The following is a 23,833-nucleotide window of genomic DNA, read 5'->3' as shown; positions in this document are numbered from 1 at the left end:
CACAAGGAAGAGATGATGTGTTCACTCTAAGGATCCCCTTCTGTCCTTAGGTGAAATCCTTAAGGATCTCCAAGAAGAGCCCACAATGGGGGAGTTTTTCATTTAAACTTCTTACATACCAGTGTTATGGACTGAATTGTACGCCCTTCCTCCTGCCAAGATAAAACCCTAACCCCCAGACCCCATGAATGTGGCCTTATTTGGAAATAGGGACTTTTAAGATGACCAAACTAAGATGAGGTCATCGGAATGGGTCCAGATCCAATATGGTCACGTCCTTATAAGAAGAGGAAATTTGGACATAGAGAGAGACACACAGACAGGGAGAATGCCATGTAGAAGTGAAGACAAGAGACTGAGGAAATGCATCTACAAGCCAAGGAGTCCCAAAGATGGGCAGCAAACCACCAGAGGCGAGAGAGCAGCATGGACCAGATTCCTCCTCACGCACTTAGAAGGAACCGACCCAGATGACACCTGATCTCAGACGTCTGGCCTCCAGAACCATGAGACCCTACATCGCTGTTTTTTAAGACACCCAGTCTGTGGTACCTTGTAATGTCAGTCCTAGCAAACCAATTCATGGAGTAAGGAACAGAAGAATTTCCTGCTTGCTCTGGGACATTAGCACCATCAGATTACCTCTAGATTAAAATAGTTGGCGATAAAGTGATAAATTATGATGAAGTTAGTCAAGAAGTAGCTTTCTTTGTTTTGTTTTGTTTCTCACTGCCCTTGATCAGGTCTTTATTCAAAATCAGCTGTCCAAAATGGCTCAACATTTATGGAAGAAATACAAGTAGGTTTTTTTTTTTTAATTTTTTAATTTAATTAATTAATTAATTTATTTTTGCCTTTAAAGTTCTATTTATTTATTTTCAGAGTAATAGAATTCATTTTTTATGCACCACACCCAGTGCTCCATGCAATACATGCCCTCCATAATACCCACCACCTGGCTCCTCCAACCTCCCACCCCCTACCCCTTCAAAACCCTTAGATTGTTTTTCGGAGTCCATAGTCTCTCGTGGTTCATCTCCCCTTCCAATTTCCCTCAACTCTCTTCTCTCCATCTCCCCATGTCCTCCATGTTATTTGTTATGCTCCACAAATAAGTGAAACCATATGATACTTGACTCTCCTGCTTGACTTATTTCGCTCATCATAATCTCTTCCAGTCCCATCCATCTTGCTACAAAAGTTGGGTATTCATCCTTTCTGATGGAGGCATAATACTCCATAGTGTATATGGACCACATCTTCCTTATCCATTTGTCCGTTGAAGGGCATCTTGGTTCTTTCCACAGTTTGGCGACCATGGCCATTGCTGCTATAAACATTGGGGTACAGATGGCCCTTCTTTTCACTACATCTGTATCTTTGGGGTAAATACCCAGCAGTGCAATTGCAGGGTCATAGGGAAGCTCTATTTTTAATTTCTTCAGGAATCTCCACACTGTTCTCCAAAGTGGCTGCACCAACTTGCATTCCCACCAACAGTGTAAGAGGGTTCCCCTTTATCCACATCCTCTCCAACACACGTTGTTTCCTGTCTTGCTAATTTTGGCCATTCTAACTGGTGTGAGGTGGTATCTCAATGTGGTTTTAATTTGAATCTCCCTGATGGCTAGTGATGATGAACATTTTTCATGTTGTCTGATAGCCATTTGTATGTCTTCATTGGAGAAGTGTCTGTTCATATTTTCTGCCCATTTTTTGATATGATTATCTGTTTTGTGTGTGTTGAGTTTGAGGAGTTCTTTATAGATCCTGGATATCAACCTCTTGTCTGTACTGTCATTTGCAAATATCTTCTCCCATTCCGTGGGTTGCCTCTTTGTTTTGTTGACTGTTTCCTTTGCTGTGCAGAATACAAGAAGGTTTATGTGGTGAGCTTCCTGTCTTCACGGTGGGTTTTCTTTTCTGTTGGCTTCTCAGCTCTTGCTTTGTCACTGCAATCTTTGCAACCTTTTCCCCACCAAAGGCTTCTGCTCCTTAACACCAACAGCCTCCTTTCCTTTCTTCCCTACCACAGGCTGCTTGGCTGGGACCCCCTTTCTATTCTGACTTTTTTAGCACCGCTGCCACCTTACCCATCCAGAGTTTGTGGCGCCTGGCCTGGCGAGAATGGTGTTTGGGCACATGGTCTTTGCATATGGGCTTAGCGCCAACAGAATTTCAGGTTCTTCAGCGGATTCTTCTTCAGGACTCTGTGATACATCTTCTTCCATGGTGTTCCGAGGACTTTTGGATCTCTGGGCTTTTCAAGGTTCTGCCAAGTTGTGTATCAAGCATCTTGTGCATGGGAAGGTGATAGTTACTCTTGAGGGTGGCAGCGTTATGCCGAGTGTCATCCAGATCGCCCAGCTCGAGGAAATCACTTTCAGTACAAATGTGGAAACATCCTACATGCCCACCAGGAGTAAGTTCCAAAATGTTCAGTTTGCTTACATTAAGTAGAGTAATTCCAGGGATGTTTCCGAAGGTCGTGGTGACACTGTTGTCCTCATTATAGATGATGGGAGGTCCCCCACGTTGAATATGATGATGGTTTCTCATTTTGCCATTTCCGGCTTTCATTTGTTGAGATACACAGATTTTTTTTTTAAATAGCATTCCAGGCCTTAAGTTTCTGAAGAAGCAAAAGTTCTCCTTGGTCTTTTTGTAGCCTTAGACTTTATTTTCAGCCACCAAAGGGAGTTTAGGAAGTTCCTCAAGATGGTGACCTTTAGCCATGGGCAATTCTGATAAGACCAATGCACCCACGCAGAGGAGATGGCATATTGCCTCCAGGTTTGTTCACTCTGCAGTACCCAGGGCTCCAGGCTTTAGGCGGTGCAAACAGAAGGACCCTGCGACGCGTATTTCCAAAAGCACCATGGCTGCAATGGTGAGTCCCACTGCCTCCAACTCTGGGCACCCAAGTCACAGCTCTGCTAGTGCTCCAAGACTCAGTCCTTGTTCGATGACCCACTCATTCACTAACAGCGTAGGGCGTCTGTCGTTTTGGCGCACGTTGGCGTGAACTAAATTCATTGTATCTGGGGGAATGGGAGACTTGACCACAGCAGACAAACTGACATTTTTGCCAGATGACTCCCCCTTTTCAGAATACACTGATGCCACTGGACGAGCACACATCATGGCGGGGAGAGGAGAGCGAGAGGAGACCTGCTCCCCTCAACCCAGCGACTCCTACACAAGAAGCAAGAAGCAAGAAGGAGCTTCCTAATGGAAAAGTACAGAAGTGGACAAAATCAGATTTAGAAAATGGATTTCTGTTACTTTGCGTGCAGGACAAGACTCAGTAGGGAATCTGGGCATGTCTCCAAAAGCAAACTCCTTGGTTCTTTTGAATAGATTGAATCACTGTTATCCTAAACTGATTTTACCGTGTCCTACTTACAGGCCCATCTATAGATAAAATAACGACATACTCTTATTCGTCTTCACATTTTCACTGAAGATAATGAAAGTGTAGGAAATTAAGTTCGATCTGTATTGTTTTCCTTCTTAATTTGGACCAGAACAGGCTTGTTTATTTTATTGTTGTTGCATAGATTTTAGGCTTTGAATTCTATTTTTATTATAACACACATTTAGGATTATTTATGACCTCACTTCATTTGAAAAACAATCCCAGAACTCCCTAGTCACTAAACTTCATACCTGTATATTTTTCAGAGCAGAGCAGTGAATTTGAACTCAGTGTTATGGACAAAACAGAGAACGACAGCTCTGTTTTATGAAATGGAATCCAGAGATTATTGGCCTATGCTAAATTTCTATTCAGCTTTCCCTCTTAGTATAGCTGTGTTCTTTTTTTTTTTTTTAAGATTTATTTATTTGACAGAGAGAGATCACGAGTAAGCAGAGAGGCAGGCAGAGAGAGAGGAGGAAGCAGGCTCCCCGCTGAGCAGAGAGCCCGATGTGGGGCTCCATCCCAGGACCCTGAGATCACGACCTGAGCCGAAGGCAGAGGCTTAACCCATTGAACCACCCAGGTGCCCCAGTTTAGCTGTGTTCTAAGTTATTTTTGCCACTTTTTGAAGGAAAGAAGGCCACTGTAGGATGCATGTTAAGACCTAGGTGCAGAAAACAACATTTGGAATCAGAACTTGCCCAAGAATAAGGAATGGCAATGGCAAATATTTTAAAATAACGAAGCTGATAAATAAATATCTCACTGCACTAAAAAAATAGATTTCTGCACTCTAGGAATATGTTCCAGTTGATGGAGAGAGAGAATGCCGGTCAGCAGCAAGCTGGGAGTGACCATCACCTTGATGAACCTAGATGCTCTAGGAGCCCAAACCCCAACTTCTGGAACGGCCTTAGGCACTGCTAAAAGGGAGTAATCAGACCTACCTCAGGAGGTGTTAATGGTGATTAAAATGTACAAATGACCCAAGCCTAAGAAGGGCTGGACAGCGAGATGGATTGCTGGATTGACCTGCATTATCTGACACCTGGCTCCTCTCTGATATCCCTACCCACCAGTCATCCCATGCTCCTGCTTAGTTACCAACTGCAATCCTGCCTCAGGGCCTTTGCACATGCTGTGGCTGGGTAGTTCTTCCGCTACATAACCACATGGCATCTCCTTCATGTAAACCCCAACAGGTCTTGTACAAACAGCACTACCTCAGAAGCTACCCCCCACAGCTGTATCTGTGTCCTAGAATGTAGCACTATCTTATCGCGTGTTTACTGTGTATTTCTAGGAACAAGTCTGTGAATACACCTAGAATGTAAGCTCCACAAGGGACAGAATTTGCTTTGTTCACTGCTATAGCTCTAGACCTAGAACAGTGCCAAGCACGTAATAGGCACTCAGTACATATGTCTTGAATGAATAAATCACCGATTGGACTTCCCATCAGATCTTGGTTAGAATTTTTAACTGGTCTCTACTATATTTGTTCTTGTGTCCCACCTTCGAAAAGCTTAAACTCTTTAGATGCCTTCCTGTCCTGATGCCTTGCTCAGCCCTAACGTCAGAGTACACTGCTTTCTAGCCCTTATGGCAGCTAGACACAAAACCTGTCCTAGTCTATCGCTAACTGGAGGTCTTTTGAGGACTTTCTTTTCCAGCATTCCACTCTGACTTGGAAGCAGCACAGAGAGCATGAAATCCAGCGAAGCATGCATACTGCTCAGCTCAGTGCTGGGCACCAAACAAATTCTTACTAAGTCGCAATTTTTCTAATCTGATTATTATGTACCTCAAGGATCTCTAAACATCCAGAACACCCCCAAAATATACAGAGATGGGAGGTACGGGGGGGAGAATCCACAGTTTGCTTATCCATCGGCTCCAGAACAATTCAGAATGGCTTCTAACAGGACAGACACAGGCTTTTCCTCAGAATTCAGTTTCACTTTCAGAATGTTCGGGGAGGCCGTACAAGAAGTCCCAGAGGTCAAGCAGAAATAAAGAGGACAATTGCCAGAAGGAAGTGCTGCTTTCCTTTAAACTGTTGACTTAATCAGATTCACCTGGGGAAAAAAGTTGGTCTCTGGTGTCCAGAAAAGAGGAGGGTCCTGCTGGCTTTGAGGCAATCGCTCATTTCTGTGTTGAGCCCGGTCACCTTTGCTCCACAGCCCCAGTACTTCTGCGGGCCTTCTCTTGAGTGCCGTAGGAAACCAGCCTACACAGTTTCAATTAATTAATTGATTTCTAAGATACTTGTGTGTAAAGAGAAACGCTGCATATGCAAAGGCATTGCCGTCCTTTGTGACACGTGGCTGACGCTCGACCTGCGCTTTGTCTGCACACGAAAGATGACATCCAACATTTCCTGGGCACTTACAACATGCCAAGCACCATTCTGAGTGTTTTAGGTGTATTTCCTCACTTAATCCGTGGTAACTCCCATCAGGTAGGCACACGTACTCTACCCATTTCACGGAGGGGAACACCAAAGCACAGCCTAGTCTGTTAACTTGTCTGAGGTCACACAGGAAGAAGGACAGAGCTGGGACACAAACCGGGCAGTCTGGCTCAAGAAAGCACCTGCTTGGTTACTCCAGTTTCCTGCTTCTGAAACGGTGGGGAAGAGGCTGGAGATGGAGAATTGTGGAGGAAGGCAAAGGTAAGTACTTGTTAAAAAACTGACACCACCTCTCACTTCACCTTTGCCGTCAGTGTTCTGAATCACCGTGGCTCCTGGCGGCTTAGCAGCCAGAGAAAGGATTCCCAGCAGCCTCAGCACAGACAAATGAGCTTGGCCTGGCCTCTTCTGAAAGCGGCAGTGTGGTCCTAAGTCATGTTCCCAGATGTGAAGGAGGCAGTTCCTTGCCTTAGGTTATGTTCCTAGATCTGGAGAGCGGGAGGGAGGGAGCTATGATATCAGCTGTCCCCAGCGTAGCTCTCTGAAACCAGGCAGAGGTGGACGGGGCCTCTCAGAACAGCACTACACAGTGTCCCTACTTCTCCACCTGCAGCACGATGGTGACCCTATAACATTTTAGACTCGGCATTTAAATTCATCAAGCAAAGCAGGTTGCAAACATCTGCTCTTGCATTTTATTTTATTTATTTATTTGACAGACAGAGATCACAAGCAGGCAGAGAGGCAAGCAGAGAGAGAGGAAGGGAAGCAGGCTCTCTGCTGAGCAGAGAGCCCAATGTGGGGCTCGATCCCAGGACCCTGGGATCATGACCTGAGGTGAAGGCAGAGGCTTTAACCCACTGAGCCACCCAGGCGCCCCTGCTCTTGCATTTTAAACCCTAATGACCATTTCAGACTCCGCAGCAGCTCACCCTGCCAGTCAGAAGGAAATGCAATGCCAGTGGGGTCAGGAGGATGGGTGTGGGTACATGGGGAGTGTAACACTCAGAGCTCTCTTTCTGGTGACCCTGCCTACTAAAGGAAATGTTTCTCACCTCTGGCAGCCCATGGCCTGTATCTTAACAGGGGTTAATGGGTAAATTCCTCCCCAGAGAAAATTGCTCTGAGAAGCCATGTCCCAACTGGCAAGCAGAGAGACAGCTTTTACTTTTACAAGACAGATCATTTATACATTGAAACAGACACTGCCGTGGGCTCGTCTGCACTTATGGTCTAATTGTGTGTGTGTGTGTGTGTGTGTGTGTGTGTGTGTATCTCCTTTAAGAACTCCTGCTAAACAGAAATGAACCGATGGCAGGGCTTTCCCAAGGCGAGATGGCAATGTGCAGCCCTGTGTCCATCGGTTTCTTCTCAGTCCTTGAAGGGAGCTGCTTTCATCATGGCTTCTGGCATGAAAAGGGAGTTAAGAAAGGCAGAGTGAACCTGAGACAGAGAATTTCATTCCCTTATTAAAATAATCAGAAACAAGCTTTTAAAAACACGGTGCTTAATGTTCCAGCCCTATAGTTGAGATTTCTTCTCCAAGCAGTTGTCTTGGCACATATGAAATTGTATGTATGTATGTATATGTATGTATATGTACTTCAATGGGTAACTCAGACTCACAACTTTTCAGTGAGCCTCAAAGATCCTGAACTGAGAAGATGGCATGCATTGACTTTTAATCCATTTATATTCTCATAATTTCCTCTCAGCATGTGGAGGCAGGTCAATAAATTTTCATTAGTAATAATGAAGACCAACCAGTAAGTCAAAGACCAACATTTGTCTTAGATTTTAAAATAAATTGACAGTTCTGAAAGAAAGGAGAGAGGAACAATATATGGCATCAGATTCCATATGTTAGAGCACAAATTAAACTTTAAGAATAGAAGTGATCATGTCATCAATTTTAGTGTATCCTGCTCTATTAAAATTAAGGTGATCAAAAGTGATTTTTAAAAAAAGAAAAGAAAAGACTGTAGCTGGCCCCTGTGTCTATGAGGGACTAATTAAACTCGAACCAAAGCTTTCTCAAGGTTGAGAACAGCAGGTGACAGAGCCATCCCTTCATTTGGAGTTAAGGAGGCATTTTAGTAATCTGAAATCTTTGTTCGTAAACACCCCTGTTCCTTGTTGCCTACTTTCCACCAGCAGCAGCTTCCGGCGTGGGGGCTGGTGTGCTGACCTTGTCCCCCTAAGCCTTAGCAGTCTGCCTCTTAAAAGACAGTCAAAAGCCCGTCTTACAAATAGGCTATCTTTAAAAGTCAGTTATTTAGAGGACATTTAAAGGACATTTTTACATGGAAGCTCTGTTATTCAAGCGGCTGGGCTCTTTGGCTGGCCCACAACTCCCACTTCATTAGTATTGATTGCCTTAATTCTGCCTGCTAAGAACAGTATGAGAAGCTGAAATGGGAGAACCAGAACTCATTGGGTGCAATGAGTTCCCACCCACTTCTGGCCCAGGGAGCCAGCACACCGCTGCCCTAGCTCTAGACTTCACATTCTGCCTGTCTGGTCATTCTGGAACGAAGTGAGAGCCATGGAGTCAGGTGGAAGTGTTGTCATGGGGGAAGGCAGGTAAAACGGGCTAAAAGGGCACTATGCAAAACTTTTTAGCTGGAAAACAAAGTTTTATACAGAATCTCACCATCTCATAGAAATGCTATATTCTGGATATAACGGGAGTGGTTGTGACAAGGGAGCTGAGCCCTCCACATCTAACTTCTGCTCACTCCCTGAAGGGGTCCCTCAGGACTCCCACACACCTCTGTTACCAGGTTTGAAAGCTACTGGGCTTGGGATGCCTGGGTGGCTCAGTTGGTTAAGCATCTGCCTTCAGCTCAGGTCATGATCTCAGTATCCTGGGATCAAGCCCCGCATCAGGCACCCTACTCATCAAGGAGCCTGCTGCTCCCTCTCCCCCTCTCCCTCTGCCTGCAGCTCCCCCTGTTTGTTCCCCCCCCCGCTCTCTGTCAAATAAATAAATAAAATCTTAAAAAAAAAAAAGCTGCTGGACTTAATGGCTGCTGATGTCCCTTCCCACAGAGGACCTTAAGACTCTGAAGGGAGCTGGACCAGGGCCTTTGAACATGTTGGAACACCCACGGTTGGTGGTGCCTCAAACTGCCTGCCCAGTTGGCGGAAGCCCTTACGCCAAGACTGCGATGAGCTGCATAGAAATCAAACTGTATATTCTTTCCCACATCCCCATCTGTATATTAGGAATGGACCAGAGTACGTTCACACTGCATTGGGTTGTGAGAATTTTAAAAAAGTAAAGGAGAAGAAGTATAAGACGAATCTAAAGCAGTGCCCAATCTGAAGATTGTGCTGGATAAATGGTGTCTCCCAGGGTTTTGTCATTCTTTTCTAGCTTGTGTTCAAAAGAATATTCTATATACCATGTAAGTAAATTTCTTGGACACACTTATTTATTGCGTCTCAGAAATAGCCTATCTTGAACTTCTTAAAAGTTCTGAGTGCCTCAAGTCATCCTTATGTTAACACATTGATTCACTCAGTGAACGTCTATTGAATGCCTGCTCTGTGCCCAGGCTCTGTGCTGGTCACCTGGGATACACAGACTCTCAAGGAGTTTGGCCTCCAGTGGAGGAGACAGGCAAGTGAACAGACTCCAATAGTATAGGGCAGTAGGGTCTAGAGCAGAGACGAGCACTGGTTCTATGCATCTCTGACGGGTACCATTTTGAGATGGGACTGGAGTCAAGGAAGGCTCACACGAGGGGTAACCAAATCATGAAGATGGGTTGAATGGAGCCTGGTAACCAAGGTGGTTACCTTGGTGGTTACCATGGTCTACCTGATAGAGGACACAGCATGCACAAATCCATGGTGGTGAAGTTGGTGGGAGGGATGACAAGGACTCATGAAGGGGGACAGTGGCTGCTAGTGGCTCAACAGATGCAAAGGATATACAAAGAATAAAAAGCCATTTCCCATGAGCCATCTGGACATGAGTGCTAGTCATACTTTCCTCTTAAATGGGTAGACTTATTACATATAAGTCAATGATACCTTTCCCTTTTATTAGAAAAATACCTAGAAAGCTGGTACCCTTTACAAAAACTATCCTGTACTAAGCGTATAGACAAGTAATGAGAAACCCCATCAGGCAAATCAATGGTACTCTTGGAATGCAGAGTGTAGGCATTTCCACTGAAGCTTATGACATAGACAATTTTGAAGACAAATCCAGAGGCCAGCATTCTAAAAGTTATCATGAAGGAGCAAATGGGGCTTCTTTGAACTTTGAAGAGTATCTGTCCCATAAAATACATGCAGTAAATACTTGTAGATCAAGTGAATAAATAAATGAAAGATATTAAGGGTTTATTTTCTTATTATTACACTTACATTACCAGAATAAGGCCTCTACTGTCCTTGGATACTCAACTGTTCCAGACATCTTGCTTACAAAGCCATGGCAATGTAGTTCTGCATGGCAAGTCCACATTAGCACGTGGCTACAAGAGACAGCATCACAATCAAGCTTTAAGTCCAGAAAATGCTGCACTGCCAAGCTCAGCTGCCTACCAATTTGTTCTAATTGGTGATGATGAAAAAGTACAGTTGTTATTGAAACATCATTTTGCCTGGAAATTCTGCAATTCATGGTCATGCTTAGCTTCTTTTGTCCAGTTAGTGGTTTCAGTTTCCTTTTGTTTGTAGTAGCAACTCTGACTTAGCCAGAAACACACAGCAGCTCCCAAGATGCCTGATGTCAAAGTCATCGGGTTCACTTTAACACAATCACAGATTGGTTTTAAAGGACAAAGGCACATGCTCAGAAACTGTGACCTCATCCTCACCTACTAGGTTAAGAGATTCCCCGCCCCCCCCCCCCAGAACAATGACAGAGGCCATTAAATGAGAAGAAAGCTATAGGTATGAAAGGTGGTTAAGAGAGAAACAGGAAGACTTGGTCATGAGATGAGATAGAACAAGGGGTCATGGGTGGCTTCCAGGTATTAGGCTTGATTGGGTGGGCAGAGGTCCCAGTCACAAGGTAAAAATCCAGGAGACTGTTAACAACAGAAAACAAACTGAGGGTTGTTAGAGGGAGGTGGGTAGAGGGTGGGCTAGATGGGTAAGGGGTATTAAGGAGCTCACTTATGATAAGCACTGGGTGTTGTATGTAAGTGATGAATCACTGAATTCTACTCCTGAAACCAATATTGTACTGCATACTGACTACCTAAAATTTAAAATTAGTTAATTAATTAATTAGCTTTACAAAATTCATCTATTGCATAAATGACCTAATATCTAGCATAAATTTGCTGATCGGAGTAAAATATTAGATTCCCCTTTTGTATTTATGCTATTTAGTTTTTATCCCAGAAAAGTGCATGTAATTTTGCTAATCAGTAGTATTCTTTAGATCTCCAAATTCTATGTGGCGACTGGGCAGCTCAGTGGGTTAAGCATCTGCCTTTGGCTCAGGCCATGATCCCAGGGTCCTGGGATTGAGTCCTGAGTGGCGCTCTCTGCTCAGCGGGGAGTCTGCTTCGACCTCTTTCTGCTGCTCTGCCTGCTTGTGCCCTCTCTCTCTCTATCAAATAAATAAAAAATCTTAAAAAAAATAAAAAGATCTTCAGATTCTGAATTCTGCTCCATAAGAAGGTAAAACCATGGAGAGAAATATTCTTAGCTACCCAAGCGTTTTTTTACTTCATTGGAGCTTGTTTGATGCTCTAGAACAATGTGGGTGGAAGGTTTTGTGCGTGACTAAGTCTAGGAAAGATGGTAGCCCGAGGAAGCAACTTCAAGAGAGACACGGGTAAGAAATGCAGGCTCTGATCATATATAAAGTGGATATGTCTGTGGCAGGGTGGAGGGGTTGGTGTGACCTAGACAAGGGAAAAAAGCAATAAGGCAGTTTGGGTGCAGTGATTGCTCAGATTTATTCTGTTCATTGTTGAGTCAGTTTGCCAGTCATTTTTTACCACCTGCCTTCTGTCTTCATAGGTCTCTACTAGGCACAAATTTTGAACACAGGTGCACCAAAATAATCAAAATAATCAAAGCCCAGATGTTTCTAATCTAGGTCATATGCATGGCTAATATATTTACAGATGCTTCCAGATCTGCAGGAGGGAAGTGCTTTCTCATACAGCTAATGGGTTGAATTTGTATAATAGCTAACTGGCCATATTTTATTAATTTCTTTTGGAATTAATAAAATAATTTTTAAAATAAAAATTTTAAAATAAAAAAAATTTTCTTACGGAAGAGATTCCCTCTCAGATTGGTCCTCCCTGTCCCTCTCATAGAATCAAGGCAATTGGCTACAGAAGCAACTTAATTTAATTTTTTCTCTTTCAACTCTGTTTGACAAACTTTTTTTTGTTTTGTGGGTCTTTTGGGGGGGGGTTGTTTTCTTTTAATAAATGCCTGTTTGAGCTTTCCTGTATCTCTCCTTGGCCTCATGTATGGTTCCCAATGATGCTAATATTCTCCTCTGTTGTTGTCCTACTAACGCAGGAGGCCATCGGCCCCTGTCTACTACACTTGCAATTATTTTAAATTTGAAAGGGTTACCTTAAAAGAATATGCAGTCTCTTCTGGAGGCCTCTTTAGAGTTGTTTATTATAGAGCTGTCTAGATGTGGGGAAATGGCTTGAAGACCCTTAATGGCCCAACTCAAAACATGAACTTCTGTAACTTTCTTGACTGAGTTCAGGGTGCTCATTTTAGCAGTCACCAACTTGACACATATCACATCTAGTCTTAAGACAAGGTGATACTGGGTGCCTGGGTGGCTCAGTGGGTTAAGCCTCTGCCTTCTGCTCGGGTCGTGATCTCAGTGTCCTCTCTGCTCAGCAGGAAGCCTGCTTCCCCCTCTGTCTCTCTGCCTGCCTCTATGCCTACTTGTGATCTCTGTCAAATAAACAAATAAAATCTTAAAAAAAAAAAAGATAAGGTGATACTAAAAATGGTCACTTTTCATTCACCAGACATTTACTGATGAAGTCAAAAGCCCAGACTCTCAAAGCTCAGGACAAAGATGAGCAAGCCTGCCCCTGTAGTGGGGAGACAGAAATATCAGCCCATAATTGCCATCAGTGTGGGAAGCACAATAATGGCGGACACGCAGGCACCGGGAGTGCCTCAGGAGGGGGTGATAAACTCAGTCTGAGGAGTCAAAAGAGACTTGACTGAGCCTTCCCACGCAGAATTACTTCCTGTTGTTTCTTGATTATTATGGTACCCCAGTGATAAATGTGCAACAGAGGAGAATCACTCTTCAAATCAGTCTCTCAAGTACCAAAATATAACACCGAGTTCTGGAAAGTAGGACAGCTTGTAATCACTCCAAAAGTTATATCGCTAGCTCCAACTAAGGAGGAAGAACCGTTCATTGCAAATGCGCGCTCTGTACCTTTGCTGAAGAATGGATGTGACCTGCTTGCAGAAATTCTCTCCATTTTGAGAAAACTCCTTTAGGTTCTTGTACACTTTATTATACTGAAAGAGAAAAGATGCACAGACGGGTTATGAGCACGTCCAAAATAGAACTCCTCTGAATTCAGCATGCTCTGTAATGATGACTGTCACTGTAAATGATCGTGCAGCTACGGGGACGCACACCTTTTGGGTGAGTTCCTAAAATAAAGATTAAGTCTCTTCCGCCTGGCTGTGAACTATCTTGGAGAACTTTTCCAAAATAAAGCTGATCTGTCTGTTTCTCCCCAGGCAACGACTCAGCAGTGGGGTGACTTTGAAGTCTGACTTCCTGTCACTTCTTTTGTTCCCAGGATGGTTCAAAGTACATTCTGCAGTACGTATCTTGAGTCATCATTTTCTGTGTCCCCCCCCCCCCCAAACTTCACAATACTATCCCTGGGTGTCAAAACCCAAACTCATTAAAGTGAATATCGTAGGAGGGCTGAGATATGACGATGTAAGTGAATAACAAGTTAGTAATATGTCCCCTAGTCCCTCTGTATCTCATTTAATTCTAGTAATAAGAATGTTGGAACGAGGAGTTAAACATTTTTGTTGTCCCAAATTTTTATACATGTAGGAATAAACCTTTAGAAATTCATTTCTATATGAATTTAGCCTCCAGACATAAGACTTCCAAGGGAATGCTTTTGTCATTTAATTCAGAGCTCCACAATGTCCCCCTGAAAATCGTATTTGTAAAAGTAGAAGCTGATGACAATAGATTTTAAGTGTTCGGATGGACAGAGTAAATGTGAATGAATTCTGCAGCTTTCCTGACACACAGTAGCTCAGCTGGGTGGTGGAACGGTCCCAAGAGCCCTCCCTCAGAGTTTCCATCTGGGAGGTATGATACCTCATTGCATTTTTAAAATTGATTCATCGTCTGCCTTCGGCTCAGGTCGTGATCCCAGGGTCCTGGGATCAAGTTCCAAGTTGGGCCCCCTGCTCAGCGGGGAGTCTGCTTCTCCCTCTGCCCCACCTGTTCCCAGTCTCTTAAATAAATAAATAAAATCTTTAAAAAAATAAAATGAGATTTTTACAGAAGAGGATGAAAGTTCTCTACGAAACAAATGCCGTGCTGTAGCTCTGCTCATCTGATGAGCCAGCCTCTTCTATGTTCCAGGAGCGCTCTGCTGGGCACTGCATTGAAAGCTCCCATTCAGTGAGCACCTACTATACAGCCGGCAGGTTCACATCCATGAATCCTCAGGGTCAAGGTTACCTTTCAGTTGTCACGGGAGGACCCGGAGTCTGATGCGAGCAGAGTAGCCAGCAGAGGACGTGGGGCCATGGAGGAGGAAAAGACCTAAAGAAATGACCTGACCGGGGTGCCTGGGTGGCTCAGTGGGTTAAAGCCTCTGCCTTCAGCTCAGGTCATGATCCCAGGGTCCTGGGATCGAGCCCCGCATCGGGTTCTCTGCTCAGCGGGGAGCCTGCTTCCTCTTCTCTCTCTTTGCCTGCCTCTCTGCCTACTTGAAATCTCTGTCTGTCAAATAAATAAATAAAATCTTAAAAAAAAAAAAAAAAGAAAAGAAATGACCTGACCAGGTCCCTACTTTCAGGGCTGGAAAGAACCAATACCTAGGCAATAGGAAAACAATCATTCTATAGATACTAAATTCCTTTGTCTTCATGCAGTGGTTTCACTTCCCTCTGAACTGAGCACAGAAAGCCAGGGCAGGATTTGGTAGACACACAGGAGATTTCACTGAAACCGTCTTGGGCTCAAGGACAGTGGTCAGGGGGCAAAGCTCTTTACAAAGACATTGTTAACTCCTAAAGCAAGGTTGGCAAAATCATGGGACTGCAGGCACCTGTCAGCATCTGAATGAGTGAGCAGTGGGGGGGTGGGGGGAGCAAGCTGGACAGACAGCTGCCCCCACTGCTCTAGACCCAGGGCATCTGGCCCACGATGGCCAGATATTCCAATTTGTCCCAAAAAGCTGAAATAAGGATTGGCAGCTGAAATATGATTTTCTGAAAACAAACGCAGCAAATAATTTACAGATTTTAAACCTCTTTGCAGAGCAAGCAAAACATCCCTACGGTGGGGTTTAGGTGTAGGCTCTCTAGAGGAAATGATTCTCCTCCGAGTCATGAGAGTAAAATCACTATTTGGCAATCAAGCCATTTTTAGTTCCATAAAAATAACTTGGCATATGAATGATATGATATTATAAGTCCTCCTTCCTCCCCTTACCAGGACAATGAGAAAGTTTTAGGGCACATTTTAAGACCGTTTAGCTTTTTTATTTGCTCCTCTGTTGATTAAACACTTTCACTAAGCTCCCCCTAAGCCTTTTATTATCTTCCAACATCACCAAATAACATCCCACAAATCACACAGCAGTATCATGAGAAGAAAGCAGGTGTATGTTGAGTAGGGCTCATGCCCCTGGCATAAAGTTATTTCTCAGTGACTCTCCCTTAGCGGAAGCCATCGTGGGTGAGAGTTTTGTGTGGGGTTTCAGTGAAGTTTCCTTCCTGACACCTGAACTTTCAAGAAATGATGGTTGCCACAATGTTCGTAGCAGCAATGTCCGCAATAGCCAAGCTATGGAAAGAGCCAGGTGTCCACTGACAAGATGAATGGATAAAGAAGATGTGGTATTTATATACAATGGAATACTACTCAGCCATAAAAAAGAATGAAATCTTGCTGTTTGCAACAATGTGGATGGAACTAGAGGGTATTATGCTGAGAGAAGTAAGTTGGTCAGAGAAAGACAAACGCCATACGATTTCATGCATATGTGGAATTTAAGAAACAAAACAGACGAACAGAGGGGAAAGGAAGGAAAATTAAAATAAGATGAAACCAGAGGGAGACAAACTAAGGGTTGACGGAGGGGAGGTGGGCGTGGGGATGGGTAACTGGGTGATGGGCATTAAGGAAGGCACTTGAAGGAATGAGCTCTGGGTGTTGTATGCAACTGCTAAATCACTGAATTATGTCTCTGAAACTAATAATACACTGTATGTTAATTAAATTGAATTTTAAATTTGAAAAAAAGAAAGAAATGATGGCTGATGCCATAAGGTAATCTTGAGGATATATGCCCCGTGCTAAGATAGTAGAGCAGAAAGAGATAAAGATCCTGGGTTCCTGATTGATGGTCCTGGGGGCCACTACACAAGCCCTTAGCTCTCTACTTTTGGACTTATGTTCTGTGTAAGAGAAATAAAATAATAGGATTTTTTAAGGCCACTCTTACTTTTGGATTTTGAAATGTGCAGCTGAACATAGTTCTAACTCATACACAATCTTTTAACTTTTTATTTTAAATTATGAAACATTTTTATGTTTCATAAAATAATAATGATGCAGATAATAAAAATGATACCGATTGTGAACTCACTACTTAAGTTATAGAGACATTTAACACTTTGCTTCAGCTTTCTCTTTAAAAAACTGTTTTTTTCTTTCTCATAATTTCTTTGGCTATACTTAGGTATCTATTCTTCCATATGAAGATTTATCTAATTACATTTTTAATCCCTTTTGGGATCCTAATTGGAATTGCATTACATACATATATACATATATATATGTATATAAATTTGTGGAAATCGGCTTTTTTTATGGTATTTAGACTTCCCATCCAAGGACATAGTAAGTCTTTTCATGTGTTCAAATCTTGTTTTATGTTCAATAAAATTTTATGATTTCCTTTATAAGTCCTTTAGCTTTCCTATTTGATTTATTTAGGAATGTCCCACAGTATTAAATTGTGAGTTTTTTATGTAATGTTCTATCTGCCTCGCTCTCCAGCCCACAGCAAAGCAGAAACAAAGACCCAACACAAACACCAGGGGCCCATGTGCAAGAGAGAAAGATTGGAACGTCTGTTTGCAGAGTGAGTTCTTCTGCTCTGAAAACCTATGAGGCCAAGGGCTGGGGCTGGGAGAAGACAAAGCAGACCCACGGATTAGAGGATTTTGGAGGCTTCAGAGCAGGAAGGAGAAGAACCATCAGCAGAGCCAGGAGAGCAGGGAAGGGACTGTGAGCTGAGCTGTCCCTAGGGGACGGGCCCACACTAGCCCCATCACCTGAGGAGTCTGTGTCCGGCAGTCCTAGGAGAGAACAGGGTACCTCAAACCTCATGTGTGAGGATGGGGGCTTGGAGGGGAAATCTTGCCCCTAGCCAAGGCAGAAATGAGCAGAACCAGTTAAGAATTTTTCTATTTACCAAGCTATCAAAATGCTCCTTATTTTATTTTAAAGTACATTCTCCAGTGGGCTAGTTCTAGGAGGCCAGTTCAAAACTCAGTTGTTTTGGGGGGAGTTGGAGATCCTGTGAGAAAGTGGAGAGTTCCTGTCTTTCCCCAGTCATCCAAACTCAACGGTTTCAAGCAGAGGCCACTCAAAGCATAGCTTATGCGTCAACTGACCCTGGGCCTGCCGGTTTTAGATTTTCAAGATAACTTCCTGTTATGTTACTTCCTAACGTTCTCACTCATGGCACGCCTAGGAAATCATCACTGGGGGTCCCTGGGTGGCTCAGTCAGTTAAGCATCCAACTCTTGGTTTTGGCTCAAGTCATGATCTCAGGGTCCTAGGATCGAGCCCCCCATTGGACTCTGCACTTGGCATGCAGTCTGCTTAAGAATCTCTCTTCCTCTTCCTCTGCTCCCCCCATGTGCTCACTCCCTTTCAAGCAAATAAATATTTTTTTAAATTAATAAACTAAATAATAAAAAAAGAGAAAATTATAGTTGTACTGGGACAGTGTGTGGTAAATGGACAAAGTTGTTTGAGGCAGAGGAAACTGGCCTGTGATCTCTGCAGCGCCCCCAAGCCATGTCCTGTCAATTTGAGGATTGCCAAGGTCCCTGCCCCCGGTATACCTATAACCCATTCACCAAATTCCAGGATGCCCAGGCACGGGCTAGTCCAGAAGTCGCTCAATACATTCTGTTGTTGTTAACCTCATGATCAGATGGCAGCAGGCTGTTGTTATCACAGCAATGGGGAGGATCTTTATCTTTGACCCCGCATGCAATGTACCTGACACTCCCTGACAAACCCTGATCTCCCCTGCGATAAAGGTGACAACCATACATAAAAGAGTTGTTAAGAATATTCCCATTCCTGCAGCATAACCCCTTCTTCAGAAACAGACATTGTGTACCTTTCTTCGTGTACCATCTACTCAGACCTAAAGACAAAATCTGTGAAAAGCAGACTTGCATAAATATCAAAGCAGAACCCAGGACCATCTTGGTGTGTGTGTGTGTGTGTGTGTGTGTGTGTGTTGTGTGTGTGAGAGAGACAGAGAGAGAGAGATCAGAAAATCTTGGAACATGTCTACTTTGAGGTGATGAAATCTCTTGACCTTGGCTTTGGATCAATGTCACCTTCGGATCCCTTTGGACCTCATCTCTCCTTCCCATCCTACTTCATCCACCAGAGAGACAACTGGAGGGATTCCATGGAGCACAGCTTGAAAATCACTAAAGTCTAACCCCTTTATTTTATAGTTAAGCACCAAAGAGCTGAAAGTAACTTCATTAGTTAAGGGCAGAGCCGTGATTAGAAATATTAAGTGAGCCAATCAATTAGAGAAACTATCAGAAATAAATATATTTATAAATAGCTAATCAGTATAATTGCACTAGGTTTATTCAGAGTAATAGTTACCTTTAAGTGTTATGATCAGTACAAATGGCTTCCTAATGTTATCAACTACACGAGAAGTGTTTTCTCTAGTCAAAATCATACGGAAGGTGGATTTTTGGTGTTCTTTCCCCACCCACTAAATTTTCAAATACCCTACCCTTACCAAATACTCATTCCAGGAAAAGAAGCTACTGTTGATCTTACATCTCCATGGGAATTTTTATTAACGTGCTGTCTCTCGTTGGGCTCATTAATTACTAGGAAAAAGGTTATGTATTTTTTCCCTGAAAAAGGAAGTTCAGGCTAGTGATGGAATATCTGGGACATTTCTGAGCCCATGAAAAACTCCTTCACCAAGAAAACTGGTATACACAAGCATTTCCCATTCAGTCTAAAAAGATATTTCTGCCCAGCATTTGTAAGCAAATTCTGTTGTATAAACATTGTCGTCACCAAAAATGGAGCAAAGTCATGGGCACATGGAATAATCAGATAACTTCTAAACAATACAGAATGTATGAACCCCAGACTAGCTGTTCTTTCTGATTTTCCACAATTTGAATGATGAAGGTTAAATTCTGTTATTCTAGAAAAGTCCATTTCTATTCTAGATGGCAGTATGGAAAGTTTTTGGACAGTGATACCCTCAGAGTATCAGATTAAACTGTGATATTCCATTTACATTTAATCAAATAAGCTTTTGTTTGATGTCTTTCCTATGACAGGCACGATGGTACTGATTTCATGTGAATCCTGATTCACAGGGGGATAATATTTCAAACCACCACTCCTCTAACCAAGGGACTATCTAGGTGAGATCTGGAATCCCCACGGCAGACCATCCTAAGTTATGAGATACAGAACACTAAAAAACATGGTTTACTCCATCTCTCCTCTTCTTACTTTCCAGAGGAGGAAACAGGCCTGTGAGATGTGGGGGGCATATCATCTATCTCAGGATGCTGTGGGCCATAGGACATCTATGTGGTCAGACCCAACCTGCCTCCTTATCTGTGCAAAGCACCAGAATCACTCAGAACTCATGGACCATTGTAACGGTTATCTTCCGTTTTAGTGCAAGTGAACATCCCATGACCCACACTGAGCCGCCCATACTGGCAGGTGAGGTGGCTAGAGGAGGTGTCCCACAGCCTGGCTGGTGTTGCTTCAGCAGCTGATGGTGTTAAGGGAAGGGACAGACCATGTGGAGCCCCAAATGCCTGCTTTGACAGGTTCCTACCTGGCCACTATAGAGTGAGTAAAAGCTTAAACTTGGTTACAGCCCATTATTTGCCCAGGATTTCCATGGTTTTATTTCATAGAAAGGGCTGATTTTGAAGAAAAATGGTTGGATCACTTCATTTGGAGATAGTTCGATTCCTGTCTACTGCCTTGCACCTGGATTTGAAAATTATCTCACTGAGCTTTTTTCTTTTTTCCTTTTCTTCTTTCCTTCCTTTCTTTGTAGGTATAGAAGCTAAACTCAGAGGCATCAAGACATTAAGGCCCAGAGCCAATTCTGTGCCTTTGCGAAAACAACTTCAAAATCTTCCTCAAATAAGTTCTGACATGCTTAAGATTAGTTAAAAGCCTACACAACATTTAGGCCACCTTTGTGCAACCCCGGGAACTAATAATTTGAGCATAGACACTGATAGATATTAGCCTATCTTGGTCACTGGAGCATGAACTTAATAAGAGATTTTAAAAATATTTTTTGGTATTATGGTGCTTTTGGGTGTGTTGTGAAATCTATACTTTACTCAGAATATTTTTAAAATGCATTAGAGAAAATAGCATAGGGTTACAAAAGAAACATTATATTGATATACATTTATTGAAACATTAATTTAATGTAATTTAAAATGTAATATAAAATGTAATGTAATTTAAAAATTACATGTGCTCTTCAATTAACATACTAAATCACAAGTCTTCAGAATAACTTAAATTTCTAAATCACACGGAATATATACAATATTTCTAGATAATTGCAACCCCTGTGATATTATATAAAAATATCCGTGATTTTTTTGGTTACAAATCACAGACATTGTGGTAGTACCGAAGTCTGTTGCTTCTATTCAGAATTGAAGTAAATTCTAAAGATTTTTTCTTTTTATTTGAAAGAGAGAGAGAGGGTACATGAGGGCAAACATGGGGAGGCATGAGGTGGAGGCACGAGGGGGGCTGCTGAGCAGGGAGGCTGACACCCAGCTAGCTCAGGGCTCCATCCCAGGACCCTGCGACAATTACCTGAGCCAAAGGCAGATGCTTAACCGACTGAGCCATCCAGGTGCCTCTGAAGTAAATTCTAAAATTTCAGTTAGATTAGTAGAAACAAAAAGGACATGTTTTTCCCATTGAATTTCATGTAACCACTGATTTTCATACATGGACCCCCTGGGGCAGACCAGCTTAAAACTATAGTTAAGCTAAGGCTTTATGAATTAATTGTGTTCCATGCAGCCATAGGGATGGAATGGGAACATTTTGTAGGTGGTTAAATCTTTGGGTTCTGTTTGGTTTCCTCACGAAACCACGCCTGTGTTTCATGAAGCTTTCATTGGCAGTCCATTCCTTTGTTGTATTCTGCTGCCAAGCTGAAGCTTTATCTTCTTACAACATTATTCCCTAAGCACAAACTAGAACTGCACCGGGAAATCAATGTGAACCCTTGAAAATGAAACAGGTGCAAATTTAAATAAAGATTCCATGACTTTAGAGGATTTGGGAACTCTGGCTGAAGGGATGGGTATCGGCCTCCTCCTGACTCCCAGACTACCTTTGATGGCACTGGGCCCAGAGAGATAACTTCAGGTTGTGGACAAGGATGGGAGTCCCTGGGGAGACGGTTCGGCTCAAGGAAAAGAACCCCTCAGTATGTTAAGGAGGGAGCATGAAGCTGACCCACACATGTGGTGACAGGTTCTCTTGGGGCGCTGCTCAGAAGGAAACATGTCTCCCAGATCCTGATCTGAAGGCAGCCTTTGAGAAGAACATCAGGCTACCAGTTTGTGTTTGTGTTGTTCCCTTAACTTGGTCCTAGTTTCTCTCTCTTCTATCTCACTCTTCATGTGGCCATGACTTTCTTCTTTGGTGACTGTTGCTGTCAAGCTTTTGCCTCCACTTACCCCATTCCTGCCTTGCTCAACCACCCCCATGCAAAAATGTCATCAGGGTATTGGCAGGAAGAAAGGAGAGGAGGTAACATTGGGTAAGGGGGCAAATGCAGAGAGAGAAAAATAAACAGCAAATACATGAACAATAAAATACTTTTTTTTTTTAATTGTCTGTGCTTACCAATGGAGAAAAGATTGGGAAGGAGGAAACGGAGGGGGAGAATTTTCCATCTTAGAATCTATATACAACTATATTGTTGGAATTCGTTTTTATGTTAAACACATATTTCCTTTTGCATTTAAAAAGTGAAAGTAGACAGAACCTGCTAGCACACGGTCATTATTAATAGTACCAGCCAATGCCCTTCATCTCATCTAGCCCATCTGATTCATGAACTCATTTTGTGGGCTCGCCTTGACAGCTCCACCTTCTTTAAACCTGCGCTTGTCCATTGTAGAAACGAAATGTAACCAGTAATCCCCTGCCGCTCTTCTTCTTTATGGCTCTCCTGCAGCCCTCATTTATCTGCTTTTCTACAGTTTGTTATTGTTAGGGTTTTTTGTTTTTGTTTTTTTAAATAAAATACTCGAGGGATGAATGCAACTCCTTGCTTCTGATGTGACCGATCTCGGTTTTCTGCCACCCTTTACTGAGCTAACACCTTGATGATTCTAGATTATTTTACGTCCACAGTATAGGACCACCATCCCCCACCCCTGGCCATGTGCCTTATTTTAATTGCTCCTTATTTCCTAAATTTCATCTCTGCTATTGCTGTTGACAACCTCACACCATCTTCGGACTCTTGACCCATGTTCTGTTTTTGATAACACTCCCAGAACTAAACACACATGTTGGGAGACAGTCTGAGAACCACTGGAGGCCGGGCAGGGTGGGAGCGCCTGTCCTTCCACTTGCGGGCCTTAAAATTCTGGACTCTGCAGGCTATGGAGAAATATGCCAAAACCTCCCACCCCGACTTCATTCACAGAGCCCTAAGCTGCCTGTGGGTTCTGAGCATCTGGGTAGCCACGTTCCACACCAGGTTGGCCCCTTGGGCGTCTGTCTTCAGAATGTTTTCCAAACAACCCCATCTGCAAGCAAATATGATGCTATACCCACTCAAAGTTGTTCCAACAATATGAGAATAAAAGATGACAATTATTAACCTGCCCTGTCATTTGCTAGAAAGGGTTGTTTGCAGTCGAACCAAAGAAAAGCCACAAGACTTTTGTATCACGGCCAATGTCTAAACACGTTTGTCCTCAGAATGTCTCAAATTCCTTAAGTTAAAACCCATTAATATATAAACTGAGCCCTCTAAGGCCGCCCTCTCACCCACAGGCGCAAAACCTCACAGAGCTACTCACCGAGCAATCTGTCAGCGGGTCCCTCATGTTGGAATGTTTTCCCTTCTGTCCTTTTACTTATGCGCCGGGGTTCGTTCAAGAAAGTACAATCAAGGCTGGGTGTGTCCTGGACTTCCCACAGTCAAAGGGCCTAGAGTGCGTCAGTCCCTGTCAAACACCCTGAGGAGGAAGTCCCGGCCCAGCACTTTCATCCCGTTTGTTTCCTGAAAAAGCAAAGAGCTGCTCTGGGTCAAGAGAGCTGCGCTGACATGTTGACAATGACTTCTGTAAATACTTAGAGGGCAGAATACTGAGTCCTAAACCGCCTGACTTTGCGAGGAGGCCCAGAAGCCGTCAGGTGTCCCAATAATTCGGGTGTTCGGGGTAGATACGGAGGACGCCCAGTCTCCCAGCCTGCTGTATTTATCACA

At 43.2% G+C, this 23,833-nt stretch overlaps 1 protein-coding gene and 1 pseudogene across 3 annotated transcripts in view; both read right to left on the bottom strand.

The window, feature by feature from the left end:
• NOSTRIN (nitric oxide synthase trafficking) overlaps positions 1–23,522 on the bottom strand; it is a 57,859-nt gene extending 34,337 nt beyond the window's left edge. For all 3 annotated transcript variants that reach the window (XM_046019293.1, XM_046019294.1, XM_046019295.1), the window contains exons 1-2: positions 23,424–23,522; positions 13,243–13,328 (exon numbers count right to left, since the gene is read on the bottom strand). In XM_046019293.1, the coding sequence (XP_045875249.1) occupies positions 13,243–13,328; positions 23,424–23,450 (113 nt within the window). In that variant the 5' untranslated portion in view covers positions 23,451–23,522. The remainder of the gene's footprint in view (positions 1–13,242; positions 13,329–23,423) is intronic.
• LOC123950865 lies at positions 1,950–3,218 on the bottom strand (annotated as a pseudogene).
• Positions 23,523–23,833: the final 311 nt, after the last annotated feature.

This window comes from Meles meles, chromosome 9, assembly GCF_922984935.1.
Source record: "Meles meles chromosome 9, mMelMel3.1 paternal haplotype, whole genome shotgun sequence".
Taxonomy (NCBI): domain Eukaryota; kingdom Metazoa; phylum Chordata; class Mammalia; order Carnivora; family Mustelidae; genus Meles; species Meles meles.
Note: the sequence above shows the minus strand (reverse complement) of the source record. Positions and strands in the feature narration are given on the sequence as shown.